Source organism: Xylaria bambusicola, assembly GCF_022495145.1.
Source record: "Xylaria bambusicola strain CBS 139988 unplaced genomic scaffold F5B22scaffold_3, whole genome shotgun sequence".
Lineage (NCBI taxonomy): Eukaryota > Fungi > Ascomycota > Sordariomycetes > Xylariales > Xylariaceae > Xylaria > Xylaria bambusicola.
Window position 1 is genome coordinate 359,740 of NW_025953556.1, and position 17,181 is coordinate 376,920.

The window sequence follows — 17,181 nt, forward strand, 5'->3', positions numbered from 1 at the left end:
CACTCATGAGCACTCCTATGCGAGAGGTCGTCCCTTCTAATCACCGCATAGACAGACGAACGAAAAAAAAAACGCACAAGCTCTTCGGTCCCTCTTGAAAAGGAAACCTAAACAAAAGAAAAATAAAACAACCATCATCTTCTCATAGTAGCTAAAACAGGTCCTTCGAGCTAGTATCATCAGACTACTATTGCCTTCGGCCTGCAAGCAAGGGATTTGTTGCATGTTTTTATGACGGAGATGTCATGCACAACTGGGAAGGCCATTGCTGGCTAATACTTGTAGTAGGAAAGCAAGCTGTGCAGGTATTGAAGTCGCATGAACCGAGGGAAAAGCAGAAAGCGAGGCAACCGAAAATGTAGGCTTGGATCAATCGAATTGTCTACCAGAACTTATCCACAGTGTCCTTTGCTAATGGGTCAAAGCGTCGTAACAGGTGTTCCTGGTGGTTGTCATTCCAAAAGCCCACACCATCCATGTTCTTTACCATAGAAGCTGCCTTCTGAACGAGTCGCTCGATAGTCCCACTGTGTACGAGATTTTTAGATGTCCACTTGACTTCATCGCCAAGTTCCAATTCCTCGTTCTGTTTAAATGCCATACAAAAGTTATCCGACTTCAGGCTGGCCTCGTACCAACGCAGTGGTATATCAGTGTGTTCGTTATCTTTGTAGCGGACAAACTTGAGCTGAATGCACTGTTCCACCTCACCGCTGCTCAGTAAGGCCATCTCCCAAACTTCGCTAATATATAGCCTCAGGATGTCCTTACGAGGATTTTTCTGGGTCGAGCAAGGACTTGTAACGTCTACTTCATTTGTACAACAGGCTCTGTTACGCGTTCGAACTGCCAGAATCTCGATGTTGTAACTTTTGTTGTAAGATATCTCTAGTTCCGGAAGTCTGTCGTTATTGGGTCTGTGGTACTATTAGCTAAAGTCAGACTGTCTGATGGCAATATTTAGACTACTTACGTGACTCGTAGGGAACCCACGAGATCCTCGGCAAATTGTTGACATGCATCGTCCAATTCTGGTGATGCTGAAAGGGTAAGCCGGAAATCCCATACTCGTTTGGTGCAGTGAACCATGAAACAGTTCTGGTCCGGTTTGAATACTCTGATCTTATGGGTGAAGTTTCTCGTATCCACCTCGACAAAAAAGTTTAATTCGCCATCTTGCAGCGCTTTCCGGCAAATAAACTCGAATGTGGACGACCGGCCCTCAGACGGACGCTTCCACATTGGTTTGCCATCGTTATCGCTCATTAGAGCAATGTAATTGGCCTCCACACCTAAAGTGGTGAGAACTCTAGTAAAGTAAAGCTTCTCATTGGCCTTGTGTCTCTTGTTTGATTCAGATCGAATTTGTTCTAGCATATAGTATTTTTCGTCGTCATCATCACCTGCTTCCTGAATACGGGACCTTTTCACATTCAGAAAGCAGAATCGTCCTAAGTCTATTCTCAGGTCAACATTACCCGGCCACATTCTTAGAGGCGCCAACAAAATTTCCAGGGACTTGTTGATTGAAGTAATTATATTCGGGTCGATATCTGGGAAAATGTTCCTCTGAGCCGTCCGTGCACCCGCTTTCTGGTTCATGGTCATATGGAAAGACCGGGAGCCGCTCTCGCTATTTTGGTCAACTTGTGGGTTGCTTGTTTCTGTGAGTTGCGACACTGATAGCACGGAGTTTTTATTTTGATCCTCTGCGGGTCTCAGTGACGCTCCTACATGAGCCGGCCTGCATTTATTCCAGAGGAGTTCAAAAGGGCAATCTGTTTTGGATTTTGGCTGCTCAAATCCCACACTGGTGGTGGTTTCATCGGCTGCGAATCTCATTGAATCTGTAGGTTGTTTTTCATCATCCCCAGCACCATTGACAGTGATGATATTAGAGCTGGGCAGTTTGGCACAATTATCTTGAACCAGGTCAACAATAGGCTCGATATCGAGTAACGGAGAATGAGGAGGAGGAGCAGGAGCAGGATAGCCTAGATTAGATTGGTCCCCGGCCGTGCCGGGCTTCGACCTGACAATGTCGTTTAGTTGTGGTGTAGTTGAGAGACGCTGTGGCCCTTCACTGATAATGTCATCACAACCAGGTTTATGCTGGGTCTCAGAACTGCTAGGGACAGCCTTTTGAGGATAGGAGTTGGGCCAGTTGTGGTCCCGTACTGGAAGTCTCGAAACCCAATTTTCGATTTCGGGCCCGAGTATCGGTCCATGAGTTATTTGACTTGATTCGGACCGAGTTGTAGTCGTATTAGATATTGCCTCGGAGGGTTTGATAACAGGTCCCTTAGCCGGATATCTCCAATTAGTTAATGTAAAGGCGCCGAATTCCTCTTTAGAACCAGCCTCCTTCACAATTGGCAATATTGTGCTAGATAGGGCCCTGACTTCATCCCAGGGCTCGTTGTTAGGGTTTAGTCTTATAAGTACACCTTTCTGAAAGACTGTTGGATACCGCAGCTCGGGATGGGGCCAATCAAAACGATCCAGTATGTAGCTTCGTAGAAGCCGATCATTGCCATCTGCTACGTATCTATACTCGCCCTTGGTAGATCTGTCTCCTTCGTTGTGGAAGAAGATTTCGACAACTTGAGTGGCATCCTTCGGCAGTAACGACTAAAAAATTAGCCATATGCTCTCCAAATTAATATGGAGAGCTTTGTATAAACTTACAACGAATCTAACCAAAGTATCTAGCTTCCTCTTGACTATATTGACCACCTCGGTCCTGGGCGCTCCGACGTATACTGTACGTTTGTCTGAGCTGGCGACTAGTGTAGCGCCCGCCAATTGTCGTAGTTGAGAAAGCGCACTTTCTGGGAGCATTCTATTTATGGTAATGCCCTTTTTAAACATATGCTCTGGGATGTTCCAAGTGCTCTGGAACTTGCACACAGAAACATGACATGGAAACGAGTATTTCCCTGGAAGCTTGGGTTCCTCTCCTGGCCGGAATTTACTCTTCCGCCAATCTTCAAGGCTTGTTATCTTGTAACTTGTCTCCTGTCACTTAGTTAGATGAATCCCATGATTTATGGCATATGAGAACATGGGAACTGACGAGCCCTTTCTCAGCTTCACTCTGGACCAACTGGTCTAAAATCTCCTTGACCAGGCTCACGATCCTAACTTCATCGTAGGAGAAGCATTTAACCCTGAAGCCGTGAATAATGTAATCGTATTGTATCTCCAAATTCTATAATCATTTCAGCGGCAGGTCCTCAGCCGTCAAGCAATGTCAAATGGATCGACTCAGGGGTGAATTTACCTCATCACGCTTGTACAAGACTTCATAGAAGTCTTTTATGCCTTCTAGCCTTAGGGCCCAGTTGGAGCTCAATATGAACTCCATGGATTCCGTGTCGTTCAGACGCGATGCGTCTGTTCTGGCCGTGGTCTGAGTAATGGCCCCTGCGGACCACTCTGAAACCACGCGCTCCGAGGTAACGGGGACTGGTGGTGGTTGAGATGCCATGATTATATGCGCTATTACTTATAGTTAGCCAAAATCCAGTGGTGAAATCATAATATGATCGCGTTACATATATGTCATAGGCAAAGTGAGAGTGATCTGAGGAGAATAACACAGCTGGGAGACTGTAGTAAAACACACTAGAGATAGTGAAAAGAATGGTGGATAATAGGGACGGTCAAGCGTACGGATCTTTTCGGGTCAGTTGAAAGCTCGATGCAGGCGACATCAACTTTCGATGCCTAACACCAGGTAGCATCGCTGAATGAATATGCAGAATTGAGAACAATCAATCCCCAAGCCGCTGGGGTAGGAATTAGTAGTACAATCGAAGTAACACATACAGTGTACAGAGAAATATCAGTGACAATGTCCATCAGGGTAGAAAATGATGGAAACTCAAGCCTTGTCGACGATTGGGCTGTACACATGGAACATCGACATTGAAAACAATGTACACCGTGACGGAAGAAATACAGTCTTGTAAAAATGAAGAAGTGAGAGGGGCTAGGAGGTATTACAGAGAAGAGAGAAAGGATGGGAAGACGATCGGACAACAGCCACAGATACAGGCCAGACAAACAGATATCTGCAGCTCAGCCGGGTGTACAAAACAAACACATATACTTGGAACAATAGAACGTACTTACGATAGCTGGAAGCTGGCGGTTTGTTGCGCTAATGCTGGTTTGTTCTGCGTATGTACCTATCTTAGCATGGGCGATGAGAAGATCAAAGAATAGGATTGCTAACATGGTGGTGGAAGAGACAGGTGGGTTTCAGTCAATAAAAATGTAAACTTACGTGCGTGTGAAGAGTCGCGGTATTTTGAAGAATTAGGCCTAGAGTAAATTTAAAGGAATTCAGAGGGAGAATGTCAGGGTGTCAACGGATTGCCCGAAGTTGACAACACGTCTGTGTTGAACGAGTGAATGCGCCTATGAGCACACGTATGTCCCTTGGGAACTGCGTCGAAGATTACCCACCCAGTATTTACTTGTTTACCTTCGCACATAGGTAAATAGGTAGCTGTAAGAAAGAATCCGACTGTACGCTGGCGAAGAAAAGCCGGTACACCCAGAGCACAGTCCAATGGCTATGGAGGCTCAAGCTCCTCGCCCCTCTTCTACCCGTCGATTGAGAATATTAGGTAGGTAGAAGATGTCCTAGTGGTGTCACGGAACGGAATTGCAGCGTAGATGGCGAGATGGAATTAGGAGAGGAACATGATTCCGAAGTTCGATGTTGATTACCTGTGCCTTGTTGATTAGAAGTTGATCTGAAGCCTACGGTAGACACGATCGTCTGGACAAGATGCGTGCTGGTACCTCACCTAGGCAATGCATCGCGCCGCAAACTTGCCCGCCTAGCTGTGCCTGCCCTCGCGTGGTTTGCAAGACACAGGGCAGTCTTGAGTACTTACTGCAGACCACGGTGCTGCCGTGTATGACATGTACTTGTACCAGGCAACCGCTCCTTCTACACCACGCTTGCAAGATCTACTGACTTCAAGTTGGGATGTACATAGTATGTACCTATAGCAATGAATACGTACACAACGTGGGACCATCGTGATACTCGCCCACCTAAGAGAATTTGAATTTGAATTGTTGCCTAGTTTGTATATGCCTAATGGATGTGAAGTAAATATCCAATTTTATAGCTTGGCGTATACTCGTAATGATAAACATCTGCCTCATTGAAACGACGAGGTGGGAAAGTGGTACCGGCATCTCCAGAAGTAAGAAATATGATTCCGTCCAGTATCCTACTCGATACCATTCTACACGACACACATGAAATGCAAGTCCGCGAAATCAGTGACACCCTATTTTCAAACTATCGCAACTCATCTCAGTGCCCATCTCCGCCCTTTCATGAAGCGGTTCTGACTGATTTTCAGTAAAGAGCTTCTCAGGAACAGAAGGCCCCGTGTAGCGGCCGATAGGCAATATCATTATAGTCCAAGAGTGGACACTGCAAGCCATGGTCATGTAATGTACACATACAACACGCTGAGCGGGATGACTTGCCACGCTGGCCGATGAGACGATGAGCACAGCAAACGGCAACGCATTGGGCTGCAAACCGTCAGGGATCGATCTTTAATGACCCTAGTCTGAAGAACACGAGCCGCAAAGAGTGATTTGCCTTGGCTGGGACCCTTTGTCAAGGCTCGTCTGAGTGTTTCACGCCTCTATCTAGCAGCAATCAACAAATTGGTCTCGCGTCACTGAGATGGGGCATCTGCCAATATGATATGGATGTGCTGGAACTGAGGCTCTGGCGCTGTGTTCAATACCACTACTTAGATGATTTGTAGGAGCGACATGCACAAGAATTTGTACACCCGGCCGTGAATTTGGCAAAGTTTATAAAACATAGATTCTCTCTATCTGAAGGTCCGAATGAACTGGGTATATGCAACATTGATCGGGAAGAAAAAGTGAAGAATCATCGAATGTCAAGTGTGGCTGTTCGTACAATTTCAAGTCATAGATTTGCCCAATCATCCGTTTAGTTGCCCGTTCTTTAAGCCCTGTGCCGCCAGCCCTTTACGCACAGCCAAGTAAGGCTAGCAAGGGACAGTTTCTAGATCATTAAGTTCATTTTGGCCCTTTAAACGCCTTTCGCCATACCAATGATGTTGTACCAAATTATCCAGGGTTATTAGGGGACATAGGAGTCGTCAAACCGTTCTATCCGGTGAAGCCATGCAGTCCAAATAGATTGAGTCGTGTCCTGAGTGAGTGATTGGGTCCCGGGTGGCAGATGACGTCAAACACGCATAAGACCAATGAAGAAGAACCGCCAGCGGGATTGTTTGAGTCGACGTGAGTCGACGAGATGGCCTCTTCATTCGGCTCCCTTCACGTTGCGCTTGACGTTCAGTGCCCATTTCAGTTGACCCAACACTTGTTTGGTTTCTTCTATTGTCATCAGTTGCTCTTCCTCTCTCTTGCGTGCGTTTTCTTTTATAGCTCGTAGGGCATCTTCTTGTTCACGTTTATAGGCATCAAACTGCCTGCTTATCTCGTCCCTCTGTCTCCGCAGGTCTCGGATATTGACATCTTGTTGATCGCACAGGTCTCGTAGAACGTTGATCTTCTCATCATCCTTTTGTCTTTCATCGACTAACGTTTTGATTCGTCCGTCCATGGTTGTCATGGCACGTTTGACTTCTTCACCTTGGTCTTTCCAGTGTGATGAAATGGCGTTGTACCGGCCCTCCATTAATGCAGCGTGTGAGTTGGCCTCTTCAACTTGGACCTTTGTTTCACGGCGTGTACTTTCCATCTCGTCTCGCCATGTTCGTTCCCTTTCTTGAGCATCTGCGGTACGCTTCTTCTCTAGTTCAACAGAGCTTTGCAAATGCTCTACTTGACGTTCTTTTCGACTTAGCAGGGTCTTCGTAACACTAGCTTCCAATAGGCGTGATTCATAGTCTGATATCATTCGTTCCATTTTGTCTTCAACCAACTTCGCAGCCTGTTTCGACTCCTCCGCCTTTAGCCGCTCAATCTTCAAATCACGCTTTAGGACCTCATTGTCTGATACCAGCTTATTTATTACCCTGCCCGTCTTTCCGAGCCCAGCCTTTCCAACAGCACCATCCCATTGTGGCGAGCCCTCACGACCAGAGGCATGGTCGTCGCCAACAGATGTATCTGGGATCTGAAGAAATGGCGAGTGATCTGCTCCGTTCTCCCTGCTCCTGAGGGTTACCTCGCTGGACGACATCGGCGAGCTTATGTTGTAGGATCTTCCTAGGTTGGGATTAGAAGGCTTGGATGTTAAGTTGGGCCTAGATGGGTTTGGGTCTGGTTGGATTTGTGATGTATTCGAGACTGCGCTAATGTTGCTGTTCACTGAGCTAGCAAAGCCACTATTCCGTGCAGACGGAGATTCCGAAGACGATGTATCTGAGGAGGCGTCGAAGCTTCGGACGGTCCGTATGGTGGAGGTTGCGCGATAGTTATTCAGGGGATCGTGAGATGCGCCGTTGGAGCGTATGGGATTCATCGCGCCGCTCCAAGTAGGCGAGAGCTTTAGTTTCGAGGTTTGGTCAGAAGCAACATGCAGATAGGTGGATGCTGTTGCACCAAAAGAGTTAGTTAGAATGTTGCACTATTCTTCACTGGGACAAACTAGGTGTTTCGCTTTGTTTGTAAGATCAAGATGAATTCAATACAAAGGCCCCAGAAGCTCGGACATGCAATTGAACTATGGGTGAACCAAATGATTGGCGTACCGTTGTTGTTCTCATTAGCAGCGGTGGAAACTGAAGCCCCACTAGTTGGTGTACGGGTTCGTCGGATTTTCTGTAATCGACTGGGCATTTCTGAGCAGTCGCTGTGGGAGATGGACGGTCTTTCAAAGCGCCGGTGGCATAGGTTCGCTCTGAACAGGTTGTAAAAGCAAGGTTTAGAAGCGCTCGATGATTATCTAGTTCGATCGATCCCGCTATGCTAATGGCGACAGAGAGACTGAGGCAGCAGCAGCAGCAGCAGCAGTAGCGTGGAGAAACAGACAAGAAAAGCTAAGGTATAATCTAGATAGACAGATACAGAGCAATGGACATGGACACGGACAGAGAGAGGAAGAGGGAAAAGTGGTCCAGATGACACGCAATGGAATGTAGTCGGGTTGGATAGCGAGAGGTTGATTGCTGACTTGGAGGAATGTTTCTTTTCCTAATCTACGTAAACACGAAACGCATTAAGGTGTTGCTGGGATAAGTGTGAGTCGGCACAGGCAGGCCCCATGCAGAGCCCTGGGCATGTTCTGAGCAGATACGGTATCCATACACCGGATGACTGCGCCCGACAAGGATGCGGGCCGTCACTGGTGGCCGTGGCTGTTGTGTTGATGTGTTGATGTTGACGGTCACGAATTTACACGACCACTCATCGACGGCGCTGTATCCCTGATGCTTGCGGTCTGTAACACGTTGACAGCGGACTTCTTGGAGATAGTACCTGAAAGTGTACCTAGGGAAGTACCTGCACCATGCCACTTCGAGTATTAGCGTATGCCTGGCCGGAACAGAATCCGCTTTAATAAGCTGCCGGTAATACCGTAAAGTAACCGTTTTCATTTCAAACCCACTACCGGTAGCTAGATTCTATGTAGCATTTAGCTGGGTCTACTTAAAAAAGAAGCTGGGACAGTTAGCTATACGCGTTAGCAAAACTGGGAGCAGAAGAAAAGAAGAGGAGAGTTATTCGCGCGGTAATATAAGAGAGGAAAATCGCAGATACCAATCTACGTAATGAAATGATTCTTGTTCGTATTCATAAACCTAACAACTACATACATAGGTAGTTGTATAAACATGGATGTACCTAGGTAGGGTAGATACTACAGTAGTACAACATATGAAAAGTGGAGGTTAGCAATGACGAACATAGCACGAATAGTTAGAATGAAAACGATTATTATGTCGGATTTCTTCTTTTATTATATAGAGTATTAGGTTTCTATTTGAGCTTCCCTCTTTCGTTTCAATAACCTTTCCAACCTAGTCGCTGTATTGAAGACTCCGCCTGTCGCAGCACCACAGTTCTTACATGACGGGTCTTCCCTATACCTCTTGAGGGCGCAAGGTTCGCAAAAGTAGTGCCCACATCTCGTTACGATGGGGGACTTGTATGGCTTTTCACATATGATGCAGACAAAGGGTATCTTTTCTAGCATCTTTTCGTCGTCGTCATCGTCTTGTGCTTGGTTGCCAGACCCGGGCTTGTTGACCTTCCCATTCCCTTTGTCTTTGCTCTTCTGCGTGGCGCTCGAGACCACAGTGCCTCCAAGATCATTCCTGCCTTTTGCAACCGTCTCCCATTCCCGGTCAAGCTGCCACCCTTGTTTCATGTCACTTCGGTCGTGGAGAAATATGCAGGCATCGCCAAATCCACACCAGCCCGTCTTCTTATAGTCTTTGCAGACATCCGGAGCGAAATCGGTCGTGATGGTCATGCGAACATTTGTGGAGGACCGGACAGGGCCCTTCTTGGTGGGCTCATCATACCAGTCGCTGCGCTTTGTGGCGTCATTTGTGTCGGTCAACGGAACCTTCCGGTCGGCTTCAAAAGCAGCGGGGGAGACTGTGTTTGTAGCTTCCTTGTTTGCCGAGGTAGACGTAACACCCCGATTGCCGTGGCGTCGGCGCTTTGCTATTGACGGTCTCTCGTCCGAGGAGCTGTCTGAGTTGTCTGACGAGTTATCGGAAGAACCTTTTTCGGTTGATGGCGCCGCGGCTGGGGCTGCTCTTTTCCGGAGATTTGCTTTGGCGCGCATTCCCCTTGACTTGAATATAACAGGTGGGGGGTTGGCGGCTTCCCCCGTATCTGGTACAGCTGGAGTCGTTGAATCCATGACCTCTAGTATCTCGAATGATGGTAAGAGGATGGAAAGGTGTCGGACAGTGTTTTGCTTCAGGGTGTAATACAGATTACCGGGGTGTTCTAGAAGAAGCGGCGCCTATATGAGTGGAAGTTGCTCCCAGCACAAGTTGATTTGAGTGACACTACCAGGTAGGTAGCGTACTTACAAGTGCTGGTGGCGAATCAACCTGTCGGCGCGGATGCCATTCTACCTACTGTTGCAGGTGAAGTTGACTACTGATTAGATACGCGATAAGATAAGACCAAGGTAGTGAGTGACCCCTTCTCCGTATTGAACTAGTCTCCTTCACTACCGAGACTACCTAGGTACATACCGGTATTGGATAACGGATACTGCAGGACAGATACCCGGCATACCGGTTCTATGTTTTACCAAATGCCAAGCATGCAGCGAACTAGGTTTAGCGCACTTGCCGCTTTTTCCCAGGCTCGGCTCAGCCAGCTATCAGTCAGGTGACTGTGAAACGGTCACTGTGCATTTATGCATTATTTTATGCAGAAAGAAATAAACCTTGAAACGGTTCGAGCTCTCAAAACGGTTTCAGCCTGTTTTAACTGTCAACTAAAGCAAGCAAACAAAATCTACCTGATTAATTGATCTATCATCAGGCACAATTAGAAGTCTGACCTCCCCCTTGCTACCTCGCCTTCTGGGATAAAAATTTGCGCTGAGCCAGGAACTTTGCAGCCTTTTCCTGAAATCCATGTCGCACAGCTTATAGGCCCTTTACGATTCGAAAGAAGAGCTACCGAAAACTGCTAACTGTTCCTAAGTCGTATTAATAAATAAAGTGGCATAGGTCACTACGACAAGCGTAAGTACTGTCGATTAGCCGGCCGATTTGATTATGATCATAATATTATTTATAAGATCAGGTTTGCAGGGAAACCACTTGGATCTATGTTTAAACATATAAAATAAGAAGGATACTGCTTTAAAGACCTCGGCTATCTTTATTATTTAAAAACTTATATTAATCTAGGTTACTATCTTGCACTTTTTATAGCCTTAATAATAAAACAACGTTGATACTTTTTAATCTCCTACTATTCGTTATCTTCTGACTATCTTGTAAAGTATTATGTAACTCTAATCTAGAAGGGCTTAAGACGAAGGCGGTAAGAGCCAAGCTTATGTCTGCCGGTAGTGTTTCCCGAGGAATATTTTTAGGCTTCTTTTTCTTGTTCCAGCGCCTTTGGGAATAGTTGCCGAAGTCCATAGAAGTTCTACGGCATTATGATGATTAAATGCTGCATATTGAAGTGCAGTTAGTCCAGCAGCACAAACAGCATCAAGATCAGCACTCTCCTTTTAACAGGTTGACTATAGCCTCGTGCCCGTTCCGTGCCGCCCACCAGAGTGGCGTCCGGCTATATTTAATATCTTTCCAGTTGGGATCGACTCTCTTTGTCGCAAGCAGTAGCTTGACTATAGCCTCGTGCCCGTTTTGTGCCCCCCACCAGAGCGGCGTCTGGCTATAATTAGTATCTTTCGAGTTGGGATCGACTTTTTTTATCGCGAGCAGCAGCTTGACTATAGCTTCGTACCTGTTCTTTGCTGCATACGAGAGCAGCGTCCGGCTATATTTAGTATCTTTTGAATCGGGATTGACTTTCTCTATTGTAAGCAGCAGTTTGATTATAGCCTCGTGCCTGTTTACTGCTGCCCATAAGACTGGCATCCGGCTATATTTAGTATCTTTTGAATCGGGATCGACTTTTTTTATTGCGAATAGTAGCTTGACTATAGCTTCGTGCCCGTTTACTGCTGCTTATAAGACTGGCGTCCGGCTATATTTAGTATCTTTCGAGTTGGGATCGACTTTCTTTATTGCGAGCAGTAGCTTAACTATAGTTTCGTGCCTATTCTCTGCTGCCTACAAGATTAGCGTCTAGCTGTTCTTATCTTTTAAGTCGGGATCGACTTTCTTTGTTGCGAGCAGTAGCTTAACCATAGTTTTGTGCCTATTCCTTACCGCTTATAAAAGTGGCGTTAGGCTATATTTAATATCTTTCGAGTTGGGATCGACTCTTTTTATTGTAAATAGTAGCTTGACTATAGCTTCGTGCCCGTTTATTGCTGCCTATAAGACTGGCGTCCGGCTATATTTAGTATCTTTTGAGTTGGGATTGACTTTCTTTGTTGCGAGCAGTAGCTTGACTATAGTCTTGTGCCTATTCTTTGCTGCCTATAAGATTGGCGTCTAACTGTTCTTATCTTTTAAGTTGGGATCGACTTTTTCTATTGCAAGCAATAGCTTAACTATAGCTTCGTACCCCTTTTATGCTGCTTACGAAACTAGCATCTGGCCGTTCCTATCTTTCGAATTAGGATTAACTTTCTTTATTGCAAGCAACAGCTTGACTATAGCTTTATACCCGTTCTATGCTACCCACAAAACTGGCGTCCGGCTATATCTATCTTTTAAGTCGGGATTAACTTTTTTTATCGTAAGCAGTAGTTTAACTATAGCCTCGTACCTGTTCTATGCTGCCTATAAGAGCGGCGTCCAGCCGTTCCTATCTTTTAAGTCGGGATCGACTTTTTCTGTTGTAAGTAGTAGCTTGACTACAGCTTTATACCCGTTTTATATTGCCTATAAGACCGGTATTTAGCTATTTCTATCTTTTAAGTCAGGATCAACTTTCTTTATTATAAGTAGTAGCTTGATTATAGCCTTATACCTGTTTTATGCTATATACGAAATTGGCGTTTAGCCTTTACTATTTTTAATATCCGCTTTAAAGGTCTTTAGTAGAGTTGTAATAATTTCGTTTAAATTAAAATAAGCTGTTAGGTATAATCCTATCACTTGCTTTAGTGTATTTTAACTATAACCTCCTGATTTATATCTATTATAAGTTATAAGAACCTAGTTTAATGCTTTAACTTAGGCTAGCTTTTAAAGAAAGGAAACAATGTTCTGAATGTCCAATACTTCGTAGCTATAATATCCCCAGTTATAAGTAGCGTAATTATAAAAAAGGTGGAACTTAAGCTGTTCCTTAAATGTTTTATCTATTTCTGCATATCCGTTAATAAATTGGTTAAACGATAAATAGGTGGTATAGGTTGTTACAATAGAAGACTATGCATCGGGAAACTAGTCGCTTTAGGTTCGTTAGAAGTAATCTTGTATTGTATAATGTACTAATTGGATAATACTGCTTTCTTCGTTAACTATAACTAACCCAGCATATATAAAGATAATATCTTTAATTTAGGGAATGTTATCTTTATTAAGCCTTAGCTTATTAGCTTTAATAGCCAATGTATGTAGGAGTTCTAGCTTTATTAGCGGCCTTTTTGTACACGTTATCCATAATAGGACCTGTTTAGTACGTTCTGCCTGCTTTTGGAGTTGTCCTTGAATTTGTACCATAGTAGTGTTATAAGCAGCGTTATAAGCATTTAACCTAATTGCCAGCTTTTATAGGGCTATCCGTATACTTTTTTATATATCTTTACCTTTTAATGAAGCAAAATGGAGCTATATAAGTAAAAACCTATATAAATCAATATAGCCTATATTATTTTTTAAATATATATACATTCTATTAATAGCTTTTATTATACTTATTATAATCTCTTCTTGGAGGTTAGATTAACTAATAACAAATTTTAGAAGCTCTGATAAATATTCTTATAAATATTTATAAATATTACATTTTATTATACGAATCTTAATTGATGGACTTTCTTTAAATCGCTTCGTAATTTTTGGCAATATTCTAAAGGTTGTAAAAATATTTACTTTAGCTTTCATTTAAAGATTAAAGATCACTGCTAAAAACCTAGTACGGCAGCCATTAGAATCTTGATATTTATCAAGCGTATTAATAATAATAAAGAGCCTAGAGTCCTGAAGAGCAACTGTTTCGAATGCTTTGTAAATCTCGTCTAAGGATAGTCTGGTCCGCTTTTCTTTATACCAATTATAAAGCTCTTTTAAACTATATAGTAAAGAAGGCTAGGTCTAAGTTAACTGCTTTAGCAAACTAAATAATAAGCTTTTAGGCGTTTGCTCCCTTTAAAGCTTATAGTTATAATAAATATAGGCTACTATAATGGTAGTCTTATTATAGGATATTTTCTCGAGATCCTTTATAACAATTAATGCTAGAATTGTTTTTCCGGTTCTAAGGATCCCTGGACAGAATAATGTTTTATTTAACTTTTATTTCCAGTATTAATATTTTTTAAAGTTAAATAACTATTATCCTATTCCTGGTTATCGTTTTTAAAAGTAATTAGTTTATTGTGGCCTATAGTTAATTACTATAAACTAGTCAAGGATTTTAATATCTTTTTTTTCTTTTAAATAATACCTTATATATATTATATTTTTATTAATAGTAGAAAAAGTATTAGAAATTATAAGTTTTATTAAAAAGCTGTTTAAATTAAAAGCTTAATAATTTTGGAAATAATTAACAATTATTAAATGTATTTTTAATTATTCTCTCTCCATTAACGTTGTTTTGCTAAATATATCCTAAAAGCTCCTTTATAAATGTTGCAGTAATAATAGCGGCATACTCTTACCAGGCTTTATTTTTATATAAATCTATATAATTATAAATCCTTCGAATAATAATATAAAGGAAATTATCCATTAACCTAACTACTTTTATTTTAATATAAAGTATATCTTTCCCTAGGTTTCGACAAAGATTATTTTGGATAGTGGTATTCTTAATAACGTTATTGTTGGATGTAATAAGATTATAGTTTATACGTATATTTTGGGGTTTCCTCTAAACAATTTGGGTCTTGTTATAATATTAACAATTCTCTTCTTCTTTTTTATCCTCCTCTTTGTTTTCGTCTTTGTTTTCGCCCTTTGGTATATATTTATTAATAAAGTCTAAAGTAGATTTATTATATTTGTAGCCCATTTTAAAGAGTATATTTTAAAGTGTTTTAAATTGTAGGTATTTTAAGGCTAGATTGGAATATTTTAATAATATTATAATTAAATAAGAGGGTATCTTTAATCCCTTTAACTTATTTTTTAATCGAAGCTTTAAGATAATACCTAATAATAAGTTGGGGGGGTTATTTAGTAAGCTAGTTCGAATAAATTTACTTTCTTTCTTTTATTTTTCTAAATCTTATTATACAATTTTAAGATATTAGTTTATCGGGATATTAACGATAATATTGTTAAGTTTAACTTTAGGGGGAATACCATTACTTATCCTAACTATTAAGCTAAATTTAACGGATGGAAAGGCGTGAACTATATAGGTGGCTACCGTTGCAGTAAAGATAATGCCGATTTTACTAATAGGGAGGTAGGTTATGATAATATTGTGGCTACCAATGGACCTTAAAGTATACGTATTAGGGTTGTTCGATGGTTTGGGTAGGTTGGCATGTTTTTAGTCCAATATAGTAATAGTAGCTATTTGCTTTTTCGGTAGCGTGCAAACCTATCCCACTGTATAATCATTACGGGTTTGGGGCTGGCTAGCCATCTGGGGTTTGTTGAGAGGGGGCATCGATTTAATTTACGATGTATAATTCAGCAGGAATGGACTCTTAATCGGCTTAAACTGAGTTTGGTCTGTCTAAATCATCAGCGGCATCTTCTGGGCAAACCGTTGAATCTTATTGTCTAAGATAGGAGGGAACTTGGGTCAAGGCAGATTCAATGCTTGCCGCCCTCGTTCTGCTCAGCCCGCCAGGATGGACTGCTTACAATATAAAAGCATAGCCTCCGCCACGTCCTGCAGGACGTAGGCGATGCATAACGTCGATACCTAACGTCGAACAGAGACCGACGTTCCATTTCCAATACATAGAATTGCCTCAATCCTACGATAGAAGCAGGCTCTGCGGGGTTAGGCGTTCCCGAAACCGGCATTGTGGCGGCCATTACAACCATAACTACAACCACAGCCGGTCATTGGCTGGTCCCCTAAGGCAGCATGGCAATGCCATAGAAGACACAAATGTAAACCAAATCGAAAAGCAGGAGGGAGGCCCTTGAGAAAGCGTGGCATGTCAGCCTTTCCTGCGCGTGCTAGCATTAACCCAAAAGAGCCTAGTAGTAAAGCCGCCGAGGTCGACATAGTAGTACATGCACTGTATCTGTCAGATTTGAGTCAATTACATAAAGTCTGGTCAAAAAATTGTCTGTCTTTTTTCTGTCTGTCGAGAACCTCTGTCTTCTGGCTACCTCTTTTAACCCGTGGGTGGCAGTGCTCATCGTACCACCATGGTACGTTGTGATAACGTGACTCTATGGAGGTAATCGTTATATCCGACAGAAGGGAGCTCTGGCCACTTCTTCCTTTCTGGTTGTTCTACCCTGTAAAAGACCGGCCAATCAGATCACACTGCTCCTTCCAGTCAGGAACAGGTGTCAGATATAAGGGATATAAGCTTATTCGGTATATTGACTGAAGGGGTATTCAATGACGGACCCCTGTCAGGATGACAGGGGCCCCCATACATTTCTACATAGAGACGCGGTCACTAGTAGAGGACACATACATGAACACATCAATCAATACAACACATTCAACCCAATTGCATGCCATCGCTTATATCTGACAATATACTAATAACGATCGTAAAATATATTGATAGCTATAGGCGATAGGTGCGGGTGGCAGCTGCAGGCGATCATACCAGCTGTCCAAAGCTGTGGCAGCTGGTGCTTATATAATCCACACGGGATCCCGTGTCTGTATTGGGCCCCGGCGCAGGCTTACTGCGTTACATAAGCACACTCCGTACACCTGCTCACCCCCTGATATATTAGCCCGTATCAATCCATCCGATTTAACCATCAATTCTGACAAGATAACTGTAGGGGAAGCAACAGGGATGGGGCGAATAGTTACAACGATGTTGAAAGAGATGAAAACCACCGGTATTCAAAGCTGGAGTGTATGCACTTCAACAGCCATATTGTTTGTAAACATACTAGGAACTGTGAGACAAAGGCACCCGAGTACTATAAATTCACTCGCTCCCCTATAACCCTCTTTTACAAAGGTAATAAAAAAATACGACTCTATTAAAGGATTATGCTAGAAATAAAGCATATACTGAAATCCTACTAGCCCTTTAGCGGCTCGTACCTACTCTCTGCCATCCACGAGAGCGGCGTCCGACCATACTTAGTATCTTTCGAATCGGGATCGACTCGCTTAGTTTCGAGCAATAGTTTGACGACAGCCTCGTGCCCATTTCGTGCCGCCAACGAAAGCGGCGTCTGACCATACTTATCTTTCGAGTCGGGATCGACTCGTTCAGTTTCGAGCAATAGTTTGACG

General features: G+C 43.1%; 4 protein-coding genes across 4 annotated transcripts; all 4 read right to left on the reverse strand.

The window, feature by feature from the left end:
* Positions 1 to 195: 195 nt before the first annotated feature.
* F5B22DRAFT_657072 (uncharacterized protein) lies at positions 196 to 3,490 on the reverse strand (the record flags this gene model as incomplete). Its single annotated transcript, XM_047980015.1, has 5 exons — positions 196 to 917; positions 974 to 2,631; positions 2,689 to 3,018; positions 3,077 to 3,211; positions 3,284 to 3,490. 5 exons carry the CDS (start codon positions 3,488 to 3,490, stop codon positions 383 to 385), a joined length of 2,865 nt encoding a protein of 954 aa, XP_047835157.1. The 3' UTR covers positions 196 to 382.
* A 2,449-nt stretch (positions 3,491 to 5,939) lies between these two features.
* F5B22DRAFT_254590 (uncharacterized protein) lies at positions 5,940 to 7,848 on the reverse strand. The gene has a single exon (XM_047970029.1). It carries the CDS (start codon positions 7,508 to 7,510, stop codon positions 6,344 to 6,346), a length of 1,167 nt encoding a protein of 388 aa, XP_047835158.1. The 5' UTR covers positions 7,511 to 7,848; the 3' UTR covers positions 5,940 to 6,343.
* A 1,077-nt stretch (positions 7,849 to 8,925) lies between these two features.
* F5B22DRAFT_587799 (uncharacterized protein) lies at positions 8,926 to 10,111 on the reverse strand. The gene has a single exon (XM_047973620.1). The coding sequence runs from the start codon at positions 9,860 to 9,862 to the stop codon at positions 8,960 to 8,962; it is 903 nt and encodes a 300-aa protein (XP_047835159.1). The 5' UTR covers positions 9,863 to 10,111; the 3' UTR covers positions 8,926 to 8,959.
* Positions 10,112 to 15,036: 4,925 nt separating this feature from the next.
* F5B22DRAFT_587801 (uncharacterized protein) lies at positions 15,037 to 16,400 on the reverse strand. Its single transcript, XM_047973621.1, has 2 exons — positions 15,597 to 16,400; positions 15,037 to 15,461 (listed from the first exon to the last, which is right to left on the reverse strand). The coding sequence occupies exon 1, from the start codon at positions 15,967 to 15,969 to the stop codon at positions 15,739 to 15,741; it is 231 nt and encodes a 76-aa protein (XP_047835160.1). The 5' UTR covers positions 15,970 to 16,400; the 3' UTR covers positions 15,037 to 15,461; positions 15,597 to 15,738.
* Between the last annotated feature and the right edge of the window lie 781 nt (positions 16,401 to 17,181).